General features: G+C 39.6%; 2 protein-coding genes across 8 annotated transcripts in view; both read left to right on the plus strand.

Moving 5' to 3' along the window:
* The window catches only part of BPNT1 (3'(2'), 5'-bisphosphate nucleotidase 1), a 28,656-nt gene extending 27,043 nt beyond the window's left edge, over positions 1–1,613 (plus strand). For all 4 annotated transcript variants that reach the window (XM_021711020.1, XM_021711021.1, XM_008055305.2 and 1 more), the window contains one exon: positions 983–1,613. In XM_021711020.1, coding sequence (XP_021566695.1) covers positions 983–1,131 — 149 coding nt within the window. In that variant the 3' untranslated portion in view covers positions 1,132–1,613. The remainder of the gene's footprint in view (positions 1–982) is intronic.
* A 10,201-nt stretch (positions 1,614–11,814) lies between these two features.
* Positions 11,815–20,303, plus strand: part of EPRS (glutamyl-prolyl-tRNA synthetase) — an 87,991-nt gene continuing 79,502 nt past the window's right edge. For 3 of the 4 annotated variants that reach the window (XM_008055308.1, XM_021711022.1, XM_021711024.1), the window contains exons 1-2: positions 11,815–12,103; positions 16,584–16,668. In XM_008055308.1, coding sequence (XP_008053499.1) covers positions 12,058–12,103; positions 16,584–16,668 — 131 coding nt within the window. In that variant the 5' untranslated portion in view covers positions 11,815–12,057. The remainder of the gene's footprint in view (positions 12,104–16,583; positions 16,669–20,303) is intronic. The other variant, XM_021711023.1, reaches the window with a different exon arrangement.

Below are 20,303 nucleotides of genomic sequence, written 5' to 3' on the forward strand. Positions count from 1 at the left end.
CTGGCTAATTTTTTGATTTATTGTAGAATTGAGGTCTCGCCAAGTTGCCCAGGCGGGTCTTGAACCCACAGGCTCAGGCAATCCACTCACCTCGACCTCCCAAGGCGTGGGATTATAGGCTGAGCCACCGAGCCTGACTAAGTATACACATTTTAAGAAAGGAAGAAACTATTAAAATTATAGAATGTCATGTTTGATTTTTGCAAATAAAAGAGGTGCTCAAAGTGGTTGCCATCAGTTTTCAGACACTTCTGATTACTGAGAACTAAAAGTAATACATAGATAATATCTCTCTTTTTTTTGAGTTGGAGTCTCACTCTGTCACCCAGACTAAAGTGCAGTGGCATACTCATGGCCACCACAACTTTGACCTGCTAGGCTCCAGTGATCCTTCTGCCTCAGCCTTCCAAGTAGCCAAAACTACAGACGTGCACTACCACGCCCGGCTATTTTTTATTTTACTGTAGAGATGAGGTCTTGCCAAGTTGCTGGGCAGGTCTCAAATCCGCGGGCTCAGGCAATCCACTCGACTCGGCCTCTCAAAGTGCTGGGATTACAGGCTGAGCCACTGAGCCTGGCCAACATCTCTTAAAATGTGTATACATACTTTTTTTTTTTTTTTTTTTTGGCATCCCCAGGAGTAGAATAAATAAAACATTTTAAAAATGTGACTAGTTTTAATGAAGTATTATCAACAGGAAAAGTAACCACTTTAGGAAAAGAGAAATTAATCGATACCAAGAAATGCAAATTGAAAATGCTAAATAAAATTAATCAGAGAAAAATTTTTTATCCTTTAGTTAAAATTGTTCTGTAGTCTTAAATTTCAAGTGAATAAAGACTTTCAACTTTGGTCACTCACTATCATGTTATCTGGAATTTATTGGCTACCATTGGATAGAGAAGCAAATGGTACTTAAAAATAACTAGAAATACCATGATCCAATTAGCCATTGACATTCTGTTGATGTTTTTTCTGTAGGCAAGTTAACTGATATCCATGGGAATGCCCTTCAGTACAACAAGGATGTGAAGCATATGAACTCCGCAGGGGTCCTGGCCACACTGAGGAATTATGACTACTATGCAAGTCGAGTTCCAGAATCTGTTAAAAATGCACTTGTTCCTTAAAGGAAAGTTTCATTTACTTAGCTAGAAGGACTTGGTTATCAAAATAATACATTTTAAAATTAATTAGATGAAATTAGAGCTCCACCTTTCTTCATTGTTGATCAGTAATTGATATTTAGTTACTGAGGAGTAGAAAACAGAATTAAAGAATTAAACTTGATCAGTTAATCAACCAGACCAGTTTTGACATCTGGAGAATTTATAAACTCAATATATTATGTTGCTTTTCCTTCTCTGATGTGGAGAAATGAGAAAAATGTTTAGTTCCAATTGACAATTTAGGTCAATTGTTTAATCAACATTCCTGTCTTGTAAACCAGATTTCTTTAGAGCACCAGTTGTTTCCAGAATCTCATTCTTGTTTTTTACAGTAATTTTTAAGCTGTTTCTACTCCAATTATTAATGTATATAATGTTATTGTATATGTGGATGAAACAGATTCATGAGAAAAGCTTCCTTAAAATAAATTATTTAATCCTAATTTTTTGTTATTCACCAGCTTTTTAAGTATTTGAAAATTATAAATTCTGTATTAATTTATTCTTATAGCATCCTTATAAGGCTTAATTGTGGAAAACTGGTTTAATTGCCTTTATTCCTTCCAATGAGAGATTCTAACCAATACTATTGAAATTATTCTGACATTATACCTGGATTTTTATTTTTTAGGTCTTTGTCCATTGCTCTTAGTTTCTATGGTTTTTGGATTGAGTGGTTTAAATAAATAGTTCTTAACCCCAACTGCATATTAGAACAACTGAGGAAGTTGGGTTTTTTGTTTTTTTTTTTTTTTAGTTGCAGTCTCACTCTGTGACCTAGGCTAGAGTGCAGTGGCATGCTCATGGCCACCACAGCTTCAACCTGCTGGATTTAGGCGATCCTTCACCTCAGCCTTTCAAGTAGCTGGAACTACAGGCATGCTCTACCATGCCCAGCTTATTTTTTGATTTATTGTAGAGATGAGGTCTCACCAAGTTGTCCAGGCTGGTCTCAAACCCCCGGGCTTGGGCAATCCTCTTGCCTCGGCCTCCCAAAGTGCTGGGATTACAGGCTGAGCCACCATACCTGGCCGATTTTTTAAAATGCAGATTCACAGGATCCATCCCAGCAATTTTGTTCTATACATTTTTTTTTTTTTTTTGGTGGGGTGGGAGAGGGTCTCACTCTGTTGCCCAGGCTGGAGTACAATGATGCGATCATGGTTCACTACATCCTCAACCTCCTGGGCATAGGCGATCCTTCTTAGCTCAGGCGATCCTTCTGCCTCTGCCTCCCCACTGAGAACCACCACACCCGGATAATTTTTTTATTTTTTATTTTTGTGTAAAGGTGAGATCTCACTATGTTGCCTGGGCTCAAGTGATCCTCCTGCTTCAGTCTCCCGAAGGGCTGGGATTACAGGCATGAGCCACCGCACTTGGCCTTGATTCTATACATTTTCAGAAGGCTATTCCAGGGACTTAATAACTGTAGAACTCACTAGATAAGCTAATACAGTTATATATATATATATTTTTTTTTGAGTTGGAGTCTCACTCAGTCACCCAGACTGGAGTGCAGTGGCCGTTTCCGGCCACTGCAGCCTTGCCTGCTGGGCTCCGGCGATCCTTCCGCCTCAGCCTTCTGAGTAGCCGGAATTACAGGCATGTGCTACCATGCACGGCTGATTTTTTGATTTATTGTAGAGATGAGGTCTCGCTGCCTAGGCGGGTCTTGAACCCACGGGCTCAGGCAGTCCACTCACCTCAGCCTCCCAAAGGCGCGGGATTACAGGCTGAACCACCGAACCCGGCAATACAGTTATATTTTAAAGAGACATAATAATCCAGCAGCAATAGGCCTCTGTGACTTTTGACACCTTTCAGCACTCCCACTTGAAACTCACTTCTCATTGTCCTGATTTTCTTTTTTCCCCTTCTAACCACTTCTACTTAGTCTCCTTTCTGCTTTCTCTTTGTCTTCCTTCCCTTAAGTGTCATTATTCACCAAGATTCTGTTCTAGACTCTCTACTTTCTCACCAGATGATTTAATCAACCCATATGGCTTCATGTGTGTCCTTTTGTCCATACATCCAAAATGTTTATCTAGCTTAGGACTCTGAAACTCTAGATCTATACACCCAAAGACCTACTGAGAAGCCTTACATAGATCTCGGAATTATTATGATAAACAGCTCTTCATTCTTGTCTACCCCTCCTGAAATTATTCTATAAACCCACAAGATGATCCTGCTGACTGGCCAAGTTTGAAAATCACTGCTGAGTCCCTTTACTTCCCTTTGTGAAAAGAGTTCTCTAACTGGGCATGGAGCGCTCACCTGTAGTTCTGGCTACTGGGAAGGCTGAGGCAGAAGGATCACCGGAGTCCAGCAGGTCGAGGCTGCTGTGGCCAGGAGCATACCACTGCCCTCCAGCCTGGGCGACAGAGTGAGACTCCAACTCAAAAAAATATATATATATTTTAAGAGTTGAAGGAAAATTGGAAGTGACTGCTAAAGGGTACACAGTTTTTTGGGGGGGTGAAAAATGTTGTAAAATTGATTTTGGTGATAATTAAACAACTGAATTGTATACTTTAAATGGATTGATTATATCGTATGTGAATTATGCCTCAATGAAGGTGTTGGAAAAAACTAAATGGCTACATATCCTCCTCTCCTGACTTATCTCATCAATTTTAACCACTCACATCTTTAGCAAAACATTTCAACTGAGCCTCAGATTTATAATTTGCAATGACTAAAGGATACTTTCACCCTAGATATCTTACAAATAATCTCACAAAATCAGTCCGGAACGAAATACTTTGCCAAACCTGTCTTCTCTTCTTTCCTCATTCCTTCAATAATGACATAACCATCTACCCACTTATCCAACCTGACCTGAAATCTAGGAATAAAGCTAGAGAGATTTGTTTCTGTCTCACCATCTTCTCCAGCATCTCATTTGCCTTTTTTTTTTTTTCGAGTCAGAGTCTCACTCTGTCACCTAGCTGGCATGATCCCAGCCACCACAGCCTCAATCTGCTGGACTCAGGGGGTCCTTCCTTCTCAGCCTTCCAAGTAGCTGGAACTACAGATGAGGACTACCACACCTGGCTAATACTTTTATTTATTGTAGAGACAAGAGCTTAGCAAGTTGCCCAGGCTGGTCTAGCACCCCTGGGCTCTATTCTATAAGCCCACAAGCCTCCCAAAGTGCTGGGATAATAGGCTTGAGTCACCATACCCAGCTTCTTTGCCACCATTGATTCTACCTCCCAGATATGTCTGAAACTTGTTCTCTATTATCAGTTATTATTCCACTGCCTTAATTTAGGCCTTCATCTTTTGTCTTCTCTCAGATGGACTGTTGTCATAACATCTTAAGTGGCCTCTCTGCTGCCTTTCCCACCCACACCAAGCCATCTGCTGATGTCAAAGTGATCCTTGTAAAAATGTGATCCTAATCCTATCTCTCACCCCTGCTTAAAACTCTTCACTGACTTCCTATCACAGCATAAAATCTAGCTCCTCAGCATGATAAATAGAACTCTTCATAATATCTCTGCCTGCCTTCCAGCCTTTTAATTTCTTATTTTCAAAAGATGTTATTATATTCTGACAATAACAAACTGGTTAGAGTTTTTCAAATACAGCTTCATGATTTCATCCTTTAGCTCATGTTCTTCCTTTGATCTCTTTTTTCCATCCCTTAAATATACCATTTCTTATCAAAAACTTTCCTTTATCATTTTCTCCTCCCTCCTCCAGTCACTGCAGATAATTGTCTTCCATCTTCAGAGCGGCCTTTGTGCTTTCTGCAATCTTTATTATTTTTACTCTCATTTCCAAACTTTTTCTTTTCTTTTTTTGAGTTGGAGTCTCACTCCGTCACCCAGGTTGGAGTGCAGTGGCATGCTCCCGGCCCCCGCAGCCTCAACTGCTGGGCTCCGGCTATCCTTCCACCTCAGCCTTCCAAGTAGCTAGAACTATAGGCACACACTACCATGCCCAGCTAATTTTTTAAAAATTTATTGTAGAGATGAGGTCTAGCCAAGTTGCCGGGGTGGGTCTCGAACCCGTGGACTCAGGCAGTCCATTCGCCTCGGCCTCCCAAAGTGCTGGGATTACAGGCTGAGCCACTGAGCCCAGCCCCAAACGTTTTTAATATGAACATATTTCTATTGCTACATATATTCCCACTGTGTAGCAATTTTTATTTACAGTTTTCATCTACAAGATTATAGGCTTCTTGAGAGAAGGGACTTTGTCTTTCTTCTCATGTTTATGTACATAATAATAAGTGTTTAATATGTTGTCTGAATCGCAGTAGAAGCTGAAAATCCAAGCCCATTCTTTTTCTTTTCAGTGATAGTGTCTCACTTTGTCACTCAGGCTGGAGTGCAGTAGCATGATCACAGCTCACAGCAGCCTCAAATACCTGGGCTCAAGCAGTCCTCCCACCTGGGCCTCTCAAAATGCTGGGATTACAGGCGTGAGCCACCATGCCTGACCCCAATATCTCAAATCCTGGTTAGGCACAGTAGCTTATGTCTGTAGTTCCAGCTTAGGGAGACCCAGGTGGGAGGACTATTTGAGCCCAGGAGTTCGAGACCAGCTTAGGCAACACAGGGAGACCTTGTCTCTACAAAAAATTTTTTAAAATAAGCTGGGCATGTTGGCATGTACTTGTTGTCCCAGCTTTTCAGGAAGCTGAAGCAGAAGGATCACCTGAGCCCAGGAGGTTGAGGCTATAGTGAGCTGTGATCATCCCACTGCACCACAGCCTGGGCAACAGAGTGAGAGCCTGTCTCAAAAAAAAAAAAAAAAAAATCCTGTTACCTATTAACAGAAGCAACTTTTCTGCACTTGATAATGGGTGTGTGTGTGTGTGTGTGTGTGTGTGTGTGTGTGTGTGTGTGTGTGTGTACAAAAGCAGCAGCACTTTTCTTGATAATGGAACATTAGCAGCATTTCCACTAAAGTGAGGAATTTTTTAAAAAATGCTCTTATTCAACATTGTCATTGTTCCTATTTAGCATTATTCTGGAAGTCCTGGTCAATGAAAGATAAGACAGAGAACACTAAGTTTTAGATAGAAAAGATATTGTCTATCTAAAAAATCCAACACAATCATCTAAAAATTGATTGTAATGAATAAAAACATCTAACAAGATGGTCTCTTAAAAACTAAAACTTTCTGCTGTGTCCTGCTTTCCTGAAAGTAGGTTTCTATTTGTGTACTACAGCACATCCTTTTTGTCATTTTTATTGACAAAGTTTTCCTTGACGATTCTGTGCTTCTCAAAGTCATCAGTGATGTGTATCTGGAACTGTGAAGAGGAATAAAATTGGAAAACTCTAAACAAATGGAAGGATTATCATTACTTCCTAGTATTAATCTCTGACCTTCCCACTAACCTACTTCACTCTTTTCTGAACTCCTATAGCATTTATGGACTAATTATTGGGCACTTAGAAGGCTCTGCTTTGTATTGCAGGCTTTTAAAAGCCTGTGGTATTGCTTTGACAAGTAGATGTACTGAATGACAGAGATGGAACTAAAAAGATCTCAAAAGTTAAAAGCTAGCAAGTATATTTAAGATGAGAAAATTAGCTTTATCAGCCTCCATGGATCAAGCCAAGGGTAAATTAATACATGCAGCATTTTACATCAGATCACCAGAGAATGGGGATTTTCGTTTATTATAATTTTAATATTAGTCAACAGTTTAATGTGGCTGTAAAAAGCTTATGTGTTGTATGTTGATGGCATCATAGTGGGCAGAATAAAAGTGACAGTGTTTCTGCCTTCCACTCTGCCCTGATCACACCATACCTAGAACATTTTGTTCGGTTCTGAATATTACATTTAAAGGATACATTAACAAATGGATATATTTGGAAGAGAGCAGCCAGAATAGATTAAAACTATCATTTGAAGGATTGCTGAAAGGGCTGGAGACATCTGGCCTGAATAGAAAAGACAAGGAAGGCATCATGATGGCCTGAAATATATAAAAAGTTGTCATATGGAGAATCCTATAGCTGTTCTGTATAACCTCAGAGGATTGTGGGTAGAAGTACACAAAACCAGATATGGGGACATCTATTAATAATAATAATAGGTGTCTAGAACAGAAGGGCTGCCTTGGGCAATATTAAATTTTTATCACTGAAGTTGTTCAAAAACATAATATTTGGTTATTCATTTCCTGAATAAATGATTCCAGAATTCTCTGCCTCCCTAGTGCATTATAATGGCAGAAGACAATATCTATGAAAATATATTTTTTTAAATCCAAGGGTTTTTCAGCAAATAAACAGCAATTTCCCTCCAATACATTACATAGGACTCAATTATTCAACAATATTCAGTTAGCACACATCTGTGATGTGCAGGAAACTGTGCTGGGACCTTTATGAAACATAATAATATTGAATAAATTTGTAAAAGCACATTGATTCACAGGTGTGTATTTGGAGAGGGCAGCTTTAAAATATCAAAAGAACTCTATCATAGTGTTAGCACTGTGTGAATACATTGCTTATTACATAGAAAGAAGCAGCTACCCCAAATGAAGTACAGGTTATGAAGTGGAAGTGTTCATAACTATTTTGTGTTCATAACCATGGAGTAATGTGACTTTCATCTTGTAGTTCTTAATAGTCATAAAAGAAACGCTGAACATAATATAGGTGTCCTCATTTTAATTAATGATTGGCATCATACAGCACTTTACAATGTCTCCCCCCCCCCGCCGCCCCGAGCATTACCTCATTTAACTTTTTTAAAGCATTTTCAACACATTTAGAGAAAGGCATTATTTTTTGATCATTTATGATACTTTGGTTAGGTAAAATAAGAGATTCTCTCATTGATTTATGTTTGAATAAAAAAATCATGAATATATAATCATAAATGGAACACATATACAATAAAAAAACCAAAACAACTCTAGAAACTGAAGCAGCATAAAGAGTTATTTGCTAAGCTATTTTAAGGGGGCAAATATAAAAATAGAAGAAGTATATAAAACAAAAGATGATATACTACCCTAGTTTCAAGTAAAATATTTTTGTTTAATTTACCAGCTGAGATATATCATCAATGGAGAAAATGAAACTAACTGGTTTATGAAACTGTCTTTACAACACTAGACAGATAATAGTTCAATTCCTGCTTTTGTGTTTGAATATATGCTTAAAGGGCATTAATCTGTATATATAGAGATAGATAGATAGATATTATATATATATATATATATACATACATATATATGTTTGAAAGCCTATAAATAAGAAATGCAAGATTGTCAAATTTTAAAAAAGCTAGAGACATCAAAAGGAAAGTGTGTTAAATTATAGTCAGATCTGAGATCTGAATTAGGAGTCAGCCAGATGAAAATCTGCAAGAAAATAATTCCAGGCAATAGGAAAGTGTAAACAGATAAAAAATATGATGCAAAAGGTACAGTCTGCAAGAAGTACCTGATACAAAAGAAATAGGCAATTAATTATAATATAAAATAATAACAATATAAAATAATTTTAAGTGTATTATTATTTAGAGATAGAGATTCTGCCTGACACATAGGATGTACTTAAAAATATTGTTGAATGAAAAATGTACTAAAATTACTGTAATGTGTTAAAACTTTTTATGGTGCCCTGTGAGACACTGTGGGAAAATTTTAATTCTGGTCTTTGTATTAAGTCAGCTATGCTTTCCCTATCATATAGTAGTTTTCCTCTTGACTTCAAGCCCAGTTTTGTGGCTTATCCCAAGGTGCACAGGATTCCATGCCGTCTATTTAGTGTTCTAGCTTCTCTGTTGGTGTCATTCTTCTTTTATATATTGTCTGCTTTCTTGAATTAAAACGTATTTTATTTCATCATGTTTCAACAAGAAGTGGATAAAATCCTTCTCAGACCAACATAAGAATATAAGTAAACAAATCCAATTTAAACTTGCTAAAATCCCAGGTGATTTCTGTCTCTCATTTTTCATCTCTCATGGACCTTGCTTCCAGATATCCTTCAAAACCAGCAGCTAAAAGAGCAAGCCAACATTCCTGCATTTGCAGGAAAAATGGAATGAATAAAAACCAATTCTAGTTAGTGAATCATTAATAGGCAAAAATGTGCAAAGTCTTATTCTTAAGTAGTTGCCAGGCACGAGGCAGTGCTTTCCACCAGAACAGCTCTTTATCGGTTGGCCCAGAGGTCTGGCTTCATCACCTCTACTGATCAAAAATCAAACAGGATAAACATTCAAAATTTATTCTTTGTTCTAAGAATTAACATAGTTCAAAAATACCTAAATTTTCTAAGATAAAATATGCAAATTTATTTTCAGTTTCATAATATTTAATTCAATTTTTCTTTTTCTTTTTCTTTTTTTTTTTTTTTGGAGTCAGGTCTCACTCAAGGCTGGGGTGCAGTGGCACAATCACTGTTCACCAAAACCTCTAACTCCTAGGCTCAGGTGATCCTTCCACCTCAGCCTCCTGAGTAGATGGGACTATAGGAACACATCACACATCACTATGCCTAATTTTTTGACTTTTTGTAGAGACAGGGTCTCACTATGTTGCCTAGGCTATAATTCAATCTTTCAAAGTATGTTTTGTATCACTTTTCCTCCCATATAAACACAATCCATTTCTTGTGGCCTTATCCTCATACCAATCATGATAGAGTAATGAGAATCTTCAGTATGTGCTAGGCACTGAGGAGTCCGAAGATGTCTGAGATACGGTTTCATTAAACAAGACTCTTAAGAGGCTGGGCCTGGTGACTCAGGCCTGTAATCCCAGCACTTTGGAAGGCTGAGGTAGGAGGATTGCTTGAAGTCAGGAGTTCAAGACCAGCCTTGCCAACATAGTAAAACCCAACCTCTACAAAACAAATCTTAAGAGCCAGTGGTGTGCAGAAGAGAAATCCATTTCCATGAAAGAAGATAGGTATGGTTTGGTGTATATAGAACCACTTCGAAAACTTGATGATATTATGGATCCTAAACCTGGAGTTTCTGATAGAGAGGGAGAGGTGAAATCTTATTCTAATGCAGGTAGCTTGCCAACTCTAAAAGCTGTCTATATTGTATATAAATATGTCCATCTCTTGTGGTGGGTTGGCAGGTACAGAAAACTCCTCTATAACTGGATTAAGCACTCAAGTTTCATGGGAGATGCAATCTAAGTAGTACTCCCTAGTGAAAATAGAGATGTCCTAGGGAGATTAAGAAAAATTGTAGGTGAGATGAGGTTGAGATGGTTTTTGGAACAAATTCCTGGCCCCTGAGCTTAAACACTAGCCCTTGTGTTACCGGGAGAAGGGGTGCAGCTCTCAGCGTGGGACAACAGGTTGATGTTGATGATCAGGTGCTTGTGTTCAACTTTGGAAAGAATTCACACACAGACACACAAGGTAACACGACAAGCAAGTAGCTTTAAGCAAAGAATAGTACATTTTCAAGAAGGGAGAGAAGGCAGAAACAGCCCACAGAAGCTGCTGCTCCTGCATAACTAATGTCGAGATACAACTTTCATTCTCTAGGGGCACTGAGGTTTTGGGGTGGTCTTTTTCCTAGAAATGTGTAGTCCTTTAGGCTGAATTACTGCTACTCATCCCTCACATCAGGTGAGGGAGTTTTAGGCCTTATAAGGGGTCATACTGGTACTGTCATGGCATCAGGTGTACAGTGGGCATGGGAGGCTCCCCTAGGGTAATTTTATGTTAATAGTATCTTAATGAAGGTAAACGTGGGTCATGATCATTTTGGATCAACCCTGGCTATTGATGTGCATGCTTCAGGTGGTCTCTAAGCCAGTTACTGTCTTGGTGGTTGGCTTCTGACCACAAACATCGTGGATAGAGGAACTACTGCGCTGCAGATTTATCTGATGAGTCCAGCAGTTAGGTAGGTGTGACATTTTTTATAGCAAGGCTGCCTTACTTGCATGTGTGGTTTTGTACCAGCTGCTGCAGACATCCATAGGCCTGGAACTTTTCTACAGTCCTAAAGTTTTCCTAGTTTAACCTGTCTACCCTTTCACTTGGAGTATACCTGGAGCTGAGACACTCACACATATATGTGTGATATATGTGTATCCACCATGGAGTATACTGGAAACACATACACCCACGTCTGTCATAAAAAGGAAGAATTAGATGATCCGTTTAAAGGAATACTTGTGGGCTAGAGCGTTGGTGGTTTTCTCTCTCTCTCTCGACCAGGTCTCTGTGTCATCCAGGCTGCAAGACAGTGGTTACTCACAGGTGCGATCATAGCTCACTGCAGCCTCAAACTCCTGGGCTCAAGTGAGCCTCCCGTCTCAGCAGGCTGCAGCGGTTTTTAAAATGCCTTTGAGAATTAAGTCTTTCTTTTAATCATTATTTTCAAGTGTGCTGATAACTCTTGACAATACGTTCTTCTTTTGGAAAAATAGTGAGGAAACTATAGAAACATGTTTCCCGTCTCCGAAGTCACCATGGCTAGCGTGCGTCCGCTTCCAGGACTTTTTCTGTATGTTTACATTCACACACGCTGTTTTTGTTTCGTGCTTCACACAAACGCTAATCTCACCGTAAACACGGCTTCACAACCTGTTTGTATTTTTTTTTCGTTGCAGGATGCGTCCTCAGTCCCCTCCGCTTCAGCGCCATTTCCACGGCAGCGTGGCATTGTCCATTCAGACTCTGGAGGCCAAGGAGCGGCGACGAAGGCCCTGGGAGTCTTCCGGCCGCGGCGAAGACGGCGCGCAGCGATGACGCACCGCGGTGTGCGCGGTGTCGGCAGTAGTGCCGGCGCAGGGGCGGTGCGAAGCTTGCGGCGGCGTTGGGTACGCGCACACGTTGCATCCTCTTGCTTTCAGCCGGTCCTGCGAGGCTCAGGCGCCTGCCAGGCAGACTGACAGGTAGAGCAGCCGACTGGTGGAGATGGCGACGCTCTGTCTGACCGTGAATTCGGGAGACCCTCCCCTGGGTAAGGGGCTGAGGCCGCCGGCCTGTGTGTGTTGCATCAGCCGGGGAGGGTGCGGGGCGGGAAGGTCGCCGCGCCCGGGCTTTGCGCAGTGGTGGTCACGGTCTGGAAGGTTGGGCCTGCCCCTGTCCCCGGAGCTGTTCACGGAGGTGGCTCCGCGCCGGTCGCCCTCTGTCCCCCGGCAGGTGCAACTGTTCCTGAAGACATTTTTTCCCGGGCGTGAGCTCTGGCTTGGCGACACGAGGCTCAGCTTCGGATCTTCTTGTCTCAGAGGGATGACTCCCAGCCAACTCGCCTCTTTTTTTTTTTTTTTTTGAAATAGTTTTCCCTGGAGAACGAGTGCTGCTCGTAGAAATAACATTTTACAAGTTAAAATCCAGTTATCTTCGCTTTTATCATTTTCCCCCTCACTCTCCTTAATCCTACCTCCCTTTAAATTCCCTCATCTCAGAAAAGATCCTCACTCCACTTGACTACGTTTCCTTACGTTTTATCGAATTCAAAGGGGACTGGTCAGACGGTCGTATTAGCATTTAGAATTTCAACTGAGGTTGCATTTATTTTAATTAAAGGTAGTAAGGTAGTTGTGGAAACAACCAGGCACACTTCGGACTGATGGGGTTGATTTACTACACAGCCTCTGAATGTGTAGTAAACGTCGGAATAAACGTTGGACTAGTCACTTTTCTAATACATCTTAAGTTCGCTTTGGAATTGCTTTTTCGTTTTGGCCAAGGTTATTGTGGGTGGCTAGCATAGAATTTCTGTTTTTTCATTGCTTTGGGAAATGATGCAAAAGAATTTAAGTAGTGTAGTGATCTGGTGTTTGTTAATGCGTATGTTTAATATACACACAAATACTTTTTAACGTTCAAGAAGCCAGACACCTGGGGCTGATGAAATTATCCATTAGAATCTCAGCTTTGGTCGTATTTTAGGTCTGTTCGAACAAAAACACAATTTAATAGCCGTTTTAAATATTTAAAAGATCATAGTGCTTTGATATATCAGTTCCAGTAAATGATACGGACTAACCTCACAACAAATCAATAACTCTAAAAGAAATTGATTCTTGGACCGAAAGGCACTGGAAAGTGTGGTTTCATGGTTGAGAGCAAAGGCATTTTTGGTTCCTGGAGACTTTAGTCTAATCCTGGCTGCCGTTTATTAGTGGTGGAACTTTGACAAGATCCTTGTTTAGCTTTTCCTGTACTTTCTTATTTTATAAAAGGGAGAATGATGTCTTCCACATAGGTTTGGTTGCCAGAATTGAGACTCCAGGTGAAGTTCCTGATACATTTTAGATACTCAATAAATGTCTAGTTTTTAACCAGTGTTACTTAGAAAATCACCCTGAAGGTGATAGACCTGTTTTCTTAGTGAATTCTAGAACTCAAAACCACATTCACCCAGTATGCTCTAAGAAAGTCTTAAAGAAATTTGTCATCTTGAACTGTAGACCAATTACCAGATATGTATTATTTTTCTAATTGCTCAACTTTTTTATTTTTTATTTAATTCTTCCCAGTTGTTTAATTCAAATACATTTTAATCTTCAAGTAATAAAATTAGGTGAAACATCTAGAAAAATATATTTCATTGTTAGAATTTCCCTGTTTTATATGCATTCAGCATGTTATGTATTTTATGTTAAAGTAATGTCAATTTTACAAAAAAGATACAAGACTAGAACAAATAACTCCACCCCCCCACCACCACCCAAGAGCATACTGCAGATGTGATGCTTCAGCACCTTAGGATACTCCCTTGAGCAAGGAAATTCTACATGACCTCACACAACCATTAAAATCAGGAAATGCACATTGATAAAATTCTTCTATCTAATGCACAGACACCATTCTTGTTCTATCACTAATTGTTCCAATAGTGTAAGGATCTGAATCCAGGATCATGCTTTGTTTGCACCTAGTTGTCATCTCCCCCCAGTTTCTTTCAGTCTGAAATGGTTTAGTAGTTTTCCTTTAACTTTCATAGCTTTGACCTTTCTAAAGATTACAGGCCACTTGCTTGAAGATTATCCCCTGATTAAGTTGTCATGTATTTCTTGTGGCTGCAAAAAATACATGACAACTTAATCAGGGGATATTCTTGCAAATATGGCAGGAATAGCATACTGATTCCTTTTTCTTCATTGCAGCCCATTAATTGGTGCATGGATTTAATTTTCCCAATACTGATGATTCTCACCTTGATTACTTAAGAGGATATCTGCCTGCTTTCCCCACACCAAAGTTTTCCTTCTATAATTAACGGCATTTTAATGGGGAGATGCATTGGAACCGCGTAAATGTTCCACTCTCTATCAAACCTTCACCAGCTGATTTCATTGATGCTTCCTGCCTAACTTGTTTATTATGATAGTTAACAAATAGTGACTTTCCAATTCTATCACTCGTTCTACATGTGTTAGTTGGCATTTGTTTGTGACAAGAGCTTTTTCCCATTTAAAAAAAAAATAGCAAAGTATGCTCAAGTAGTTATAGAATCTATTATTATCTTTATTTTCTATTTAAAATTTTTTTAAAATTAGTTTTATTGACTTATAATTTGTATCTTACTAAGTTCACTAATTTTAATTGAACATATATATTCAGTGTGTAACCTAACCACCGTGATAATATAGAATATTTTCATTACTTCAGAAAATTTTCTCATGCCTCTTTACTGTCATCCCTTTCTCCATCCCTGACACCTGGTAACCACTGATCTGCTTTCTGTCACTATTTTTTTTTTTTTTTTGAGTTGGAGTCTCACTCAGTCACCCAGACTGGAGTGGCCGCTCCCAGCCACTGCAGTCTCGCCTGCTGACCTCCAGCAATCCTTCTGCCTCAGCCTTCTGAGTAGCCGGAATTACAGGCACGCGCTACCACGCCTGGCTGATTTTTTTTTTATTTATTGTAGAGATGAGGTCTCGCTGCCCAGGCGGGTCTCGAACCCGCGGGCTCAGGCAATCCACTCACCTCAGCCTCCCAAAGGCGCGGGATTACAGGCTGAGCCACTGAGCCTGGCTTTCTGTCACTATGGTGTAGCTTTTTCTAGAATGTCACGTACAATGAATAATATCATATGCATTCTTTTGTACCTCAGTGATTCTTTTGAAATTCATCTATCTTGTTTTCTTTTTTTTTTTTGAGTTGGAGTCTCACTCTGGCGATCCTTCTGCCTCAGCCTTCCATGTAGCTGAAACTATAGGCATGCACTACCACGCCCAGCTAATTTTTGATTTATTGTTGAGATGAGGTCTTGCTAAGTTGCCCAGACTGTTCTCGAACCCGTGGGCTCAGGCAGTCTCTCATCTCCACGTCACAAAGTGCTGGGATTACAGGCTTGAGTCACCGTGCCCGGCCCTATCTTCTTTTCTATGACAATAGTTATTCCTTTTATTTGCTTGATAGAATTTTATGTGTGGGTATGCTAAAATTTATCTCATTTACTTTGATGGTCATATTGCCGTGATTTGCCAGTGAAGCCCCTCCAAGCTGGACTGTGTCCTTTTGACATATTTCTTATCTTTCTTTGAGTACTTTATTGATTTCTATTCTTCAGTTTCCCTGCTATGACTGACTCTGTTTCCAGTGGAGCATAGTACTTATTTATTTGTTTTGAGTTGCAGTCTCACTCTGTCACCCAGGCTGGAATGCAGTGGCATGCTCACGGCCACCCCAGCGTTGACCTGCTGGGCTCCAATGATCCTTCTGCCTCAGCCTTCCAAGTAGCCAGAACTACAGGCTTGTTACCACTCCCCGCTAATTTTTTTTTTAAATTTATTGTAGGGACAAGGTCTTGCCAAGTTGCCCGGGCTGGTTGTGAACCTGCGGGCTCCCAAAGTGCTGGGATTACCGACTGAGCCACCAAGCCCGCCATGATCATAGTATTTAGAACCCACTCTCTGGGTGCTAGTTGTCTATCTTAACCAAATTGTGTGACAAAGTATTAATGAGTCAGTTTAGCAAACTTTAATAAGTGTTGAGAGGCAGTGTTACACTGGACTGGCTTAGACCTGCTTTAGTTAGTCAAGGACATTGGGCTGGTTATTTAACCCCTGTAAGCCTTAGTTTCCTCTTTTGAAAAATGGGATAAAGGTATCTATCTCTTAAGGTTACTACAAAGATTACAAATTATAAAAAACTAAAGCATTTAGCATAGTGTCTCCCACATCATACACAATTACTATTAACAATAGCTTTTATACAAGACACTGTTCTAATTTCTTCTTGTTCGTGCCTAACTGGAAGCTGAGCACATTCAAAAGCAGTTAGCTGTGCTAGTGAATGGATTTGAATTCAGAATTGTTATTTCTCTGAGACAAAATACTATACTTTCTGTTTACAGTCTGCTGGGAAAATTTGCTCCTTGCAGCACTTATTATTAGTTTGTTGACTCATCTTTATTGCATTATGATTCAAGTTGTAAATACTACATTATTTTCAAAGAGAAATAAATCTTTTCATCTCATTTATAGGAGCTCTGTTGGCAATAGAACATGTAAAAGATGATGTCAGTATTTCTGTTGAAGAAGGGAAAGAAAATATTCTTCGTGTTTCTGAGTAAGTGCTTTTGTATCTTTGTTTTCAGTAGTGAATGGCATTTTAACAATTACACAACATTAAATATTGTGTGCTTGTTTTACTTGCTAATTAGGTAGGTTGTCCTTGAAAGAATTACACTTTTTTTTCATCATTCTAAAATAATTATCCAGGTACTTATATTTGTCAGCATGCTATCTGATTCCTCTGGTAATCTGTTAAAAAGGAACAAGAGGCCTCACTTTGAGAGCCTGTCTGTAACTCTGTCTCCTGAAATGAAACACAGCTGTTTAATGGGACTGGTCTATTCCTGGAAATGGGAGACTGGTTTAATGAGATCCCTTGCCACTTAACTATTAACTCAGTTTTTCTTTCCACAGCCATCAACTCAGCTTTTAATGTCTGAAATATGGGAGATTTCAAACAGGCATGTTGGGGCTCAGAAAATGATACCCCAAAGACTGGTGCTTTGACATGCTGAGAGACTTTGAAGCTGCCTCAGAATCAAGATCCCTCTGACTTTGTTTTGTTCTACCTCCCTAAGCAGAGAGGGACTTTGTCTGGAATTTCCTTACTTGACCGAGAAAGCTTCTTTTCAAAAGAAAAGCAGTTGTCTTAAACCCCCTCCCTAGGGATTCCATGATATAACTGGAAAAGATCAACACTTTAGAAAAGACTTTATCAGCTCAGACAGATTTTTTTTTTTAATTTTCAAGCAAAATTTATTAGAGAAAGAAGAGAGGAAAGAAAGAGAGACATGTCAGAGCTGGCATGGCTGGCATGAATCAAAGCAACTGCCCCAGACAGATTTTTCATCTCTCCTTCTGAGGGCACCTAAAGATTACCTAGGGGACTTTATCTGCTTAAAGACAGTCTTTCTTCTATTTGACCTTACCGCTCACTTTTCTGTACTGTCTGCCTTCCACCTTCCTACTCCTACCTCATGGTTCATTCATTCTCCCTGATGATTTATTGACCCTCAGAAGAATTATCTACATTCCCCATCTCCCTTCACCTCTGCTATAAAGGGTATATAAGTTCCCTTCTTTACAGCACTGGGGTTACTGGGTAATTCCTCTGTGATTTCCTTCGGTACACTTTAATAAATTTGTATGCATTTCTCAAAAACAAAAATAAAAAAAGACTAGAAATGTACAGAAATTTTTTATATAAGACTTTTAAATGTCATTATCATTTATTCTATGGATAATTGGAGGTATTTATAACCAATAATAATAGGAAAGACATGCATTTGGTGAACCCATAGCATGAAATGTTAGACATGTATTAAAAAAAAAGAATTTTTGATGATGGGTGTGTTTATAATCTATCATTAATTTTAAGCGCAGGACACAGATGTAAAAGTATATATCCACATAAAAAAATATGCTTGAAAAATGTACAACACTTTTAATAGTACTTTGCTTTGGATGATACTTTTTCTTTATTTTCAAAAATATTTTTTCTAGCCCCACAAGTTTAGGCATAAAAATTTTCTATAATTAGCATGTATATTTATGTTCTTGATTAAACTGAATCATTTGCATCTCAGGATATATGGAAGATTGAGTGCCCTTGAATTTATCTCTGTTTTGAAACCCACTGGGGGAAAAAAAATGGAAAGAGAGACATTCTTTCATGTAATGAAACTAATGAATTCACACAACCTGGTTTCCTGGTTTTAGGTTCTTTTAAGGATATTTTGCCAGATGGATTGAAAGAGGGTTTTCAGGGCATTCTTTTGCGGGGGGGGGGGGGGCTTGACATTTTATTTTATTTATTTATTTATTTTTTTGAGTTGGATTCTCACTCTGTCGCCCAGACTGGAGTGCAGTGGCCGCTCCCGGCTACTGCAGCCTCGCCTGCTGGGCTCTGGCGATCCTTCCGCCTCAGTCTTCCAAGTAGCTGGCATTACAGGCATGCGCTACCATGCCCGGCTGATTTTTTTGATTTATTGTAGAGATGAGGTCTCGCTGCCCAGGCGGGTCTCGAACCCGCGGGCTCAGGCAATCCACTCACCTCAGCCTCCCAAAGGCGCGGGATTATAGGCTGAGCCGCCGAGCCCGGCGGGGCTTGACATTTTATTCTTGCCCAGGCTAGAGTGCAGTGTCACAAACACAACCACCACAGCCTCGACTTGCTGGCCTCAGGCAGTGCCACCGCCTCAGCCTTCCAAGTAGCTGGAACTACAGGTATGTGCCATCAGGCTCAGCTAATTTTTTGATTTAGTGTAGAGACAGGGTCTCACCAAGTTGCCCAGGCTGGTCTCAAAACTGCCTCCCAAAGTGCTGAGATTACAGGCATGAGCCACTGTGCTTGGCCTTTTTATTTTATTTTTTTAAATTCAGAGTCAGGCTGGAGTGCAGTGGCATAGTTAGGGCTCACTGCAGCCTTGACCTTCTGGGCTCAGGTGATCCTTTTGCCTTAGCCTCCTGAGTAGCTCCCGAGGTATATAGGAATGCATCACCATGCCCAGCTAATTTTTTTTATTTTTGTAATGATGAGGTCTTGCTATGTTGCCTTGGCTAGTCTCAAACTCCGGGACTAAAAAGCAGTCCTTCTGCCTAAGCCTCCCAAGGTGCTGGGACAGAACGAGACCCTGACTCAAAAAAAAAAAAAAAGGCTACATGTTTTTCACAAAAACATTTGTAGTGATGTTACTTTCCCCTACCTGCAGTGATTGGGGCTAGAGTAACATTATTTTGTAGTAGTGTAACTATAGTGAATAAAACTAATAATTCTTGCCTTAATAAAAACACTGTCCCAAGACAGCAAAATAATTGTTACTGAAATGCTTGGCTTCTATTAATAGTTATTAGATATGTATTTCGCTTGAAAGCCACTGATTTGCCTTTGCCAGATTTACTATTGACTTGCTTGTCACATAATTAGTAAACCAGTATTTGTATAGTAACCACTAAAGTGACTGTGAGTAACATGAGTAAAGGAAATTGCATAATCTGTAGTTGTATTCTCAAAGGACTAACTTAAACAGATTGTCTTGTTTGCCTCTTTTTCTCTCTCTCTTGTCCTTCTCCCCGGTATAGGCCATATCCAAAGTGTTTCAGAGGTAAATTTTTCATGTGTTCAAAATTAATGTCCTTCTGTAAGGTCCCAAATTTCATATTTGTTCACGTTATTTACAGTTTTTGACAAGCCTAGTCTGTTTTTTCATTTAAAATTTTTTTAAAAATTAAAGCTACATATGCAAATACTTTAGAGACCTAGTTTTTATAAGTTTTTAAATAAAACAAGTCATGCACTCTGCAGCCTCCATTTTTTTTTTTGTATAGCAGCAAATATTTCAACTGCTGTGAGCTGATTCTTTTAGTATTGACCTCTGTCACTAAGTAAGCGTTCACGCTACACTCACAGACTTTAACTCTCCATCTCCCCCTTCCTTTCAGTGTAATTGTTTCATGATTCTGATTTGATCATCAATTTATATTATAATGAACATGTAAGTTTTATTCACTGCCATGTTGCCCAGCATGGTTTTGCACCCATGGGCTCAGGCAATCCTCTAGCCTTAACCTCCCAAAGTACTGGGATTACAGGTGTGAGCCACTGTGCCTGTCTATGTTTGTTTTTGGACATGATCTTGCTATGTTGTCCAGGCTGAAGTGCTGCAGTGCAATCACAGTTTACTGCATCCT

Source organism: Carlito syrichta, unplaced genomic scaffold (genome assembly GCF_000164805.1).
Source record: "Carlito syrichta isolate Samal-C Ts95f unplaced genomic scaffold, Tarsius_syrichta-2.0.1 Scaffold301817, whole genome shotgun sequence".
NCBI classification, from domain to species: Eukaryota; Metazoa; Chordata; class Mammalia; order Primates; family Tarsiidae; genus Carlito; species Carlito syrichta.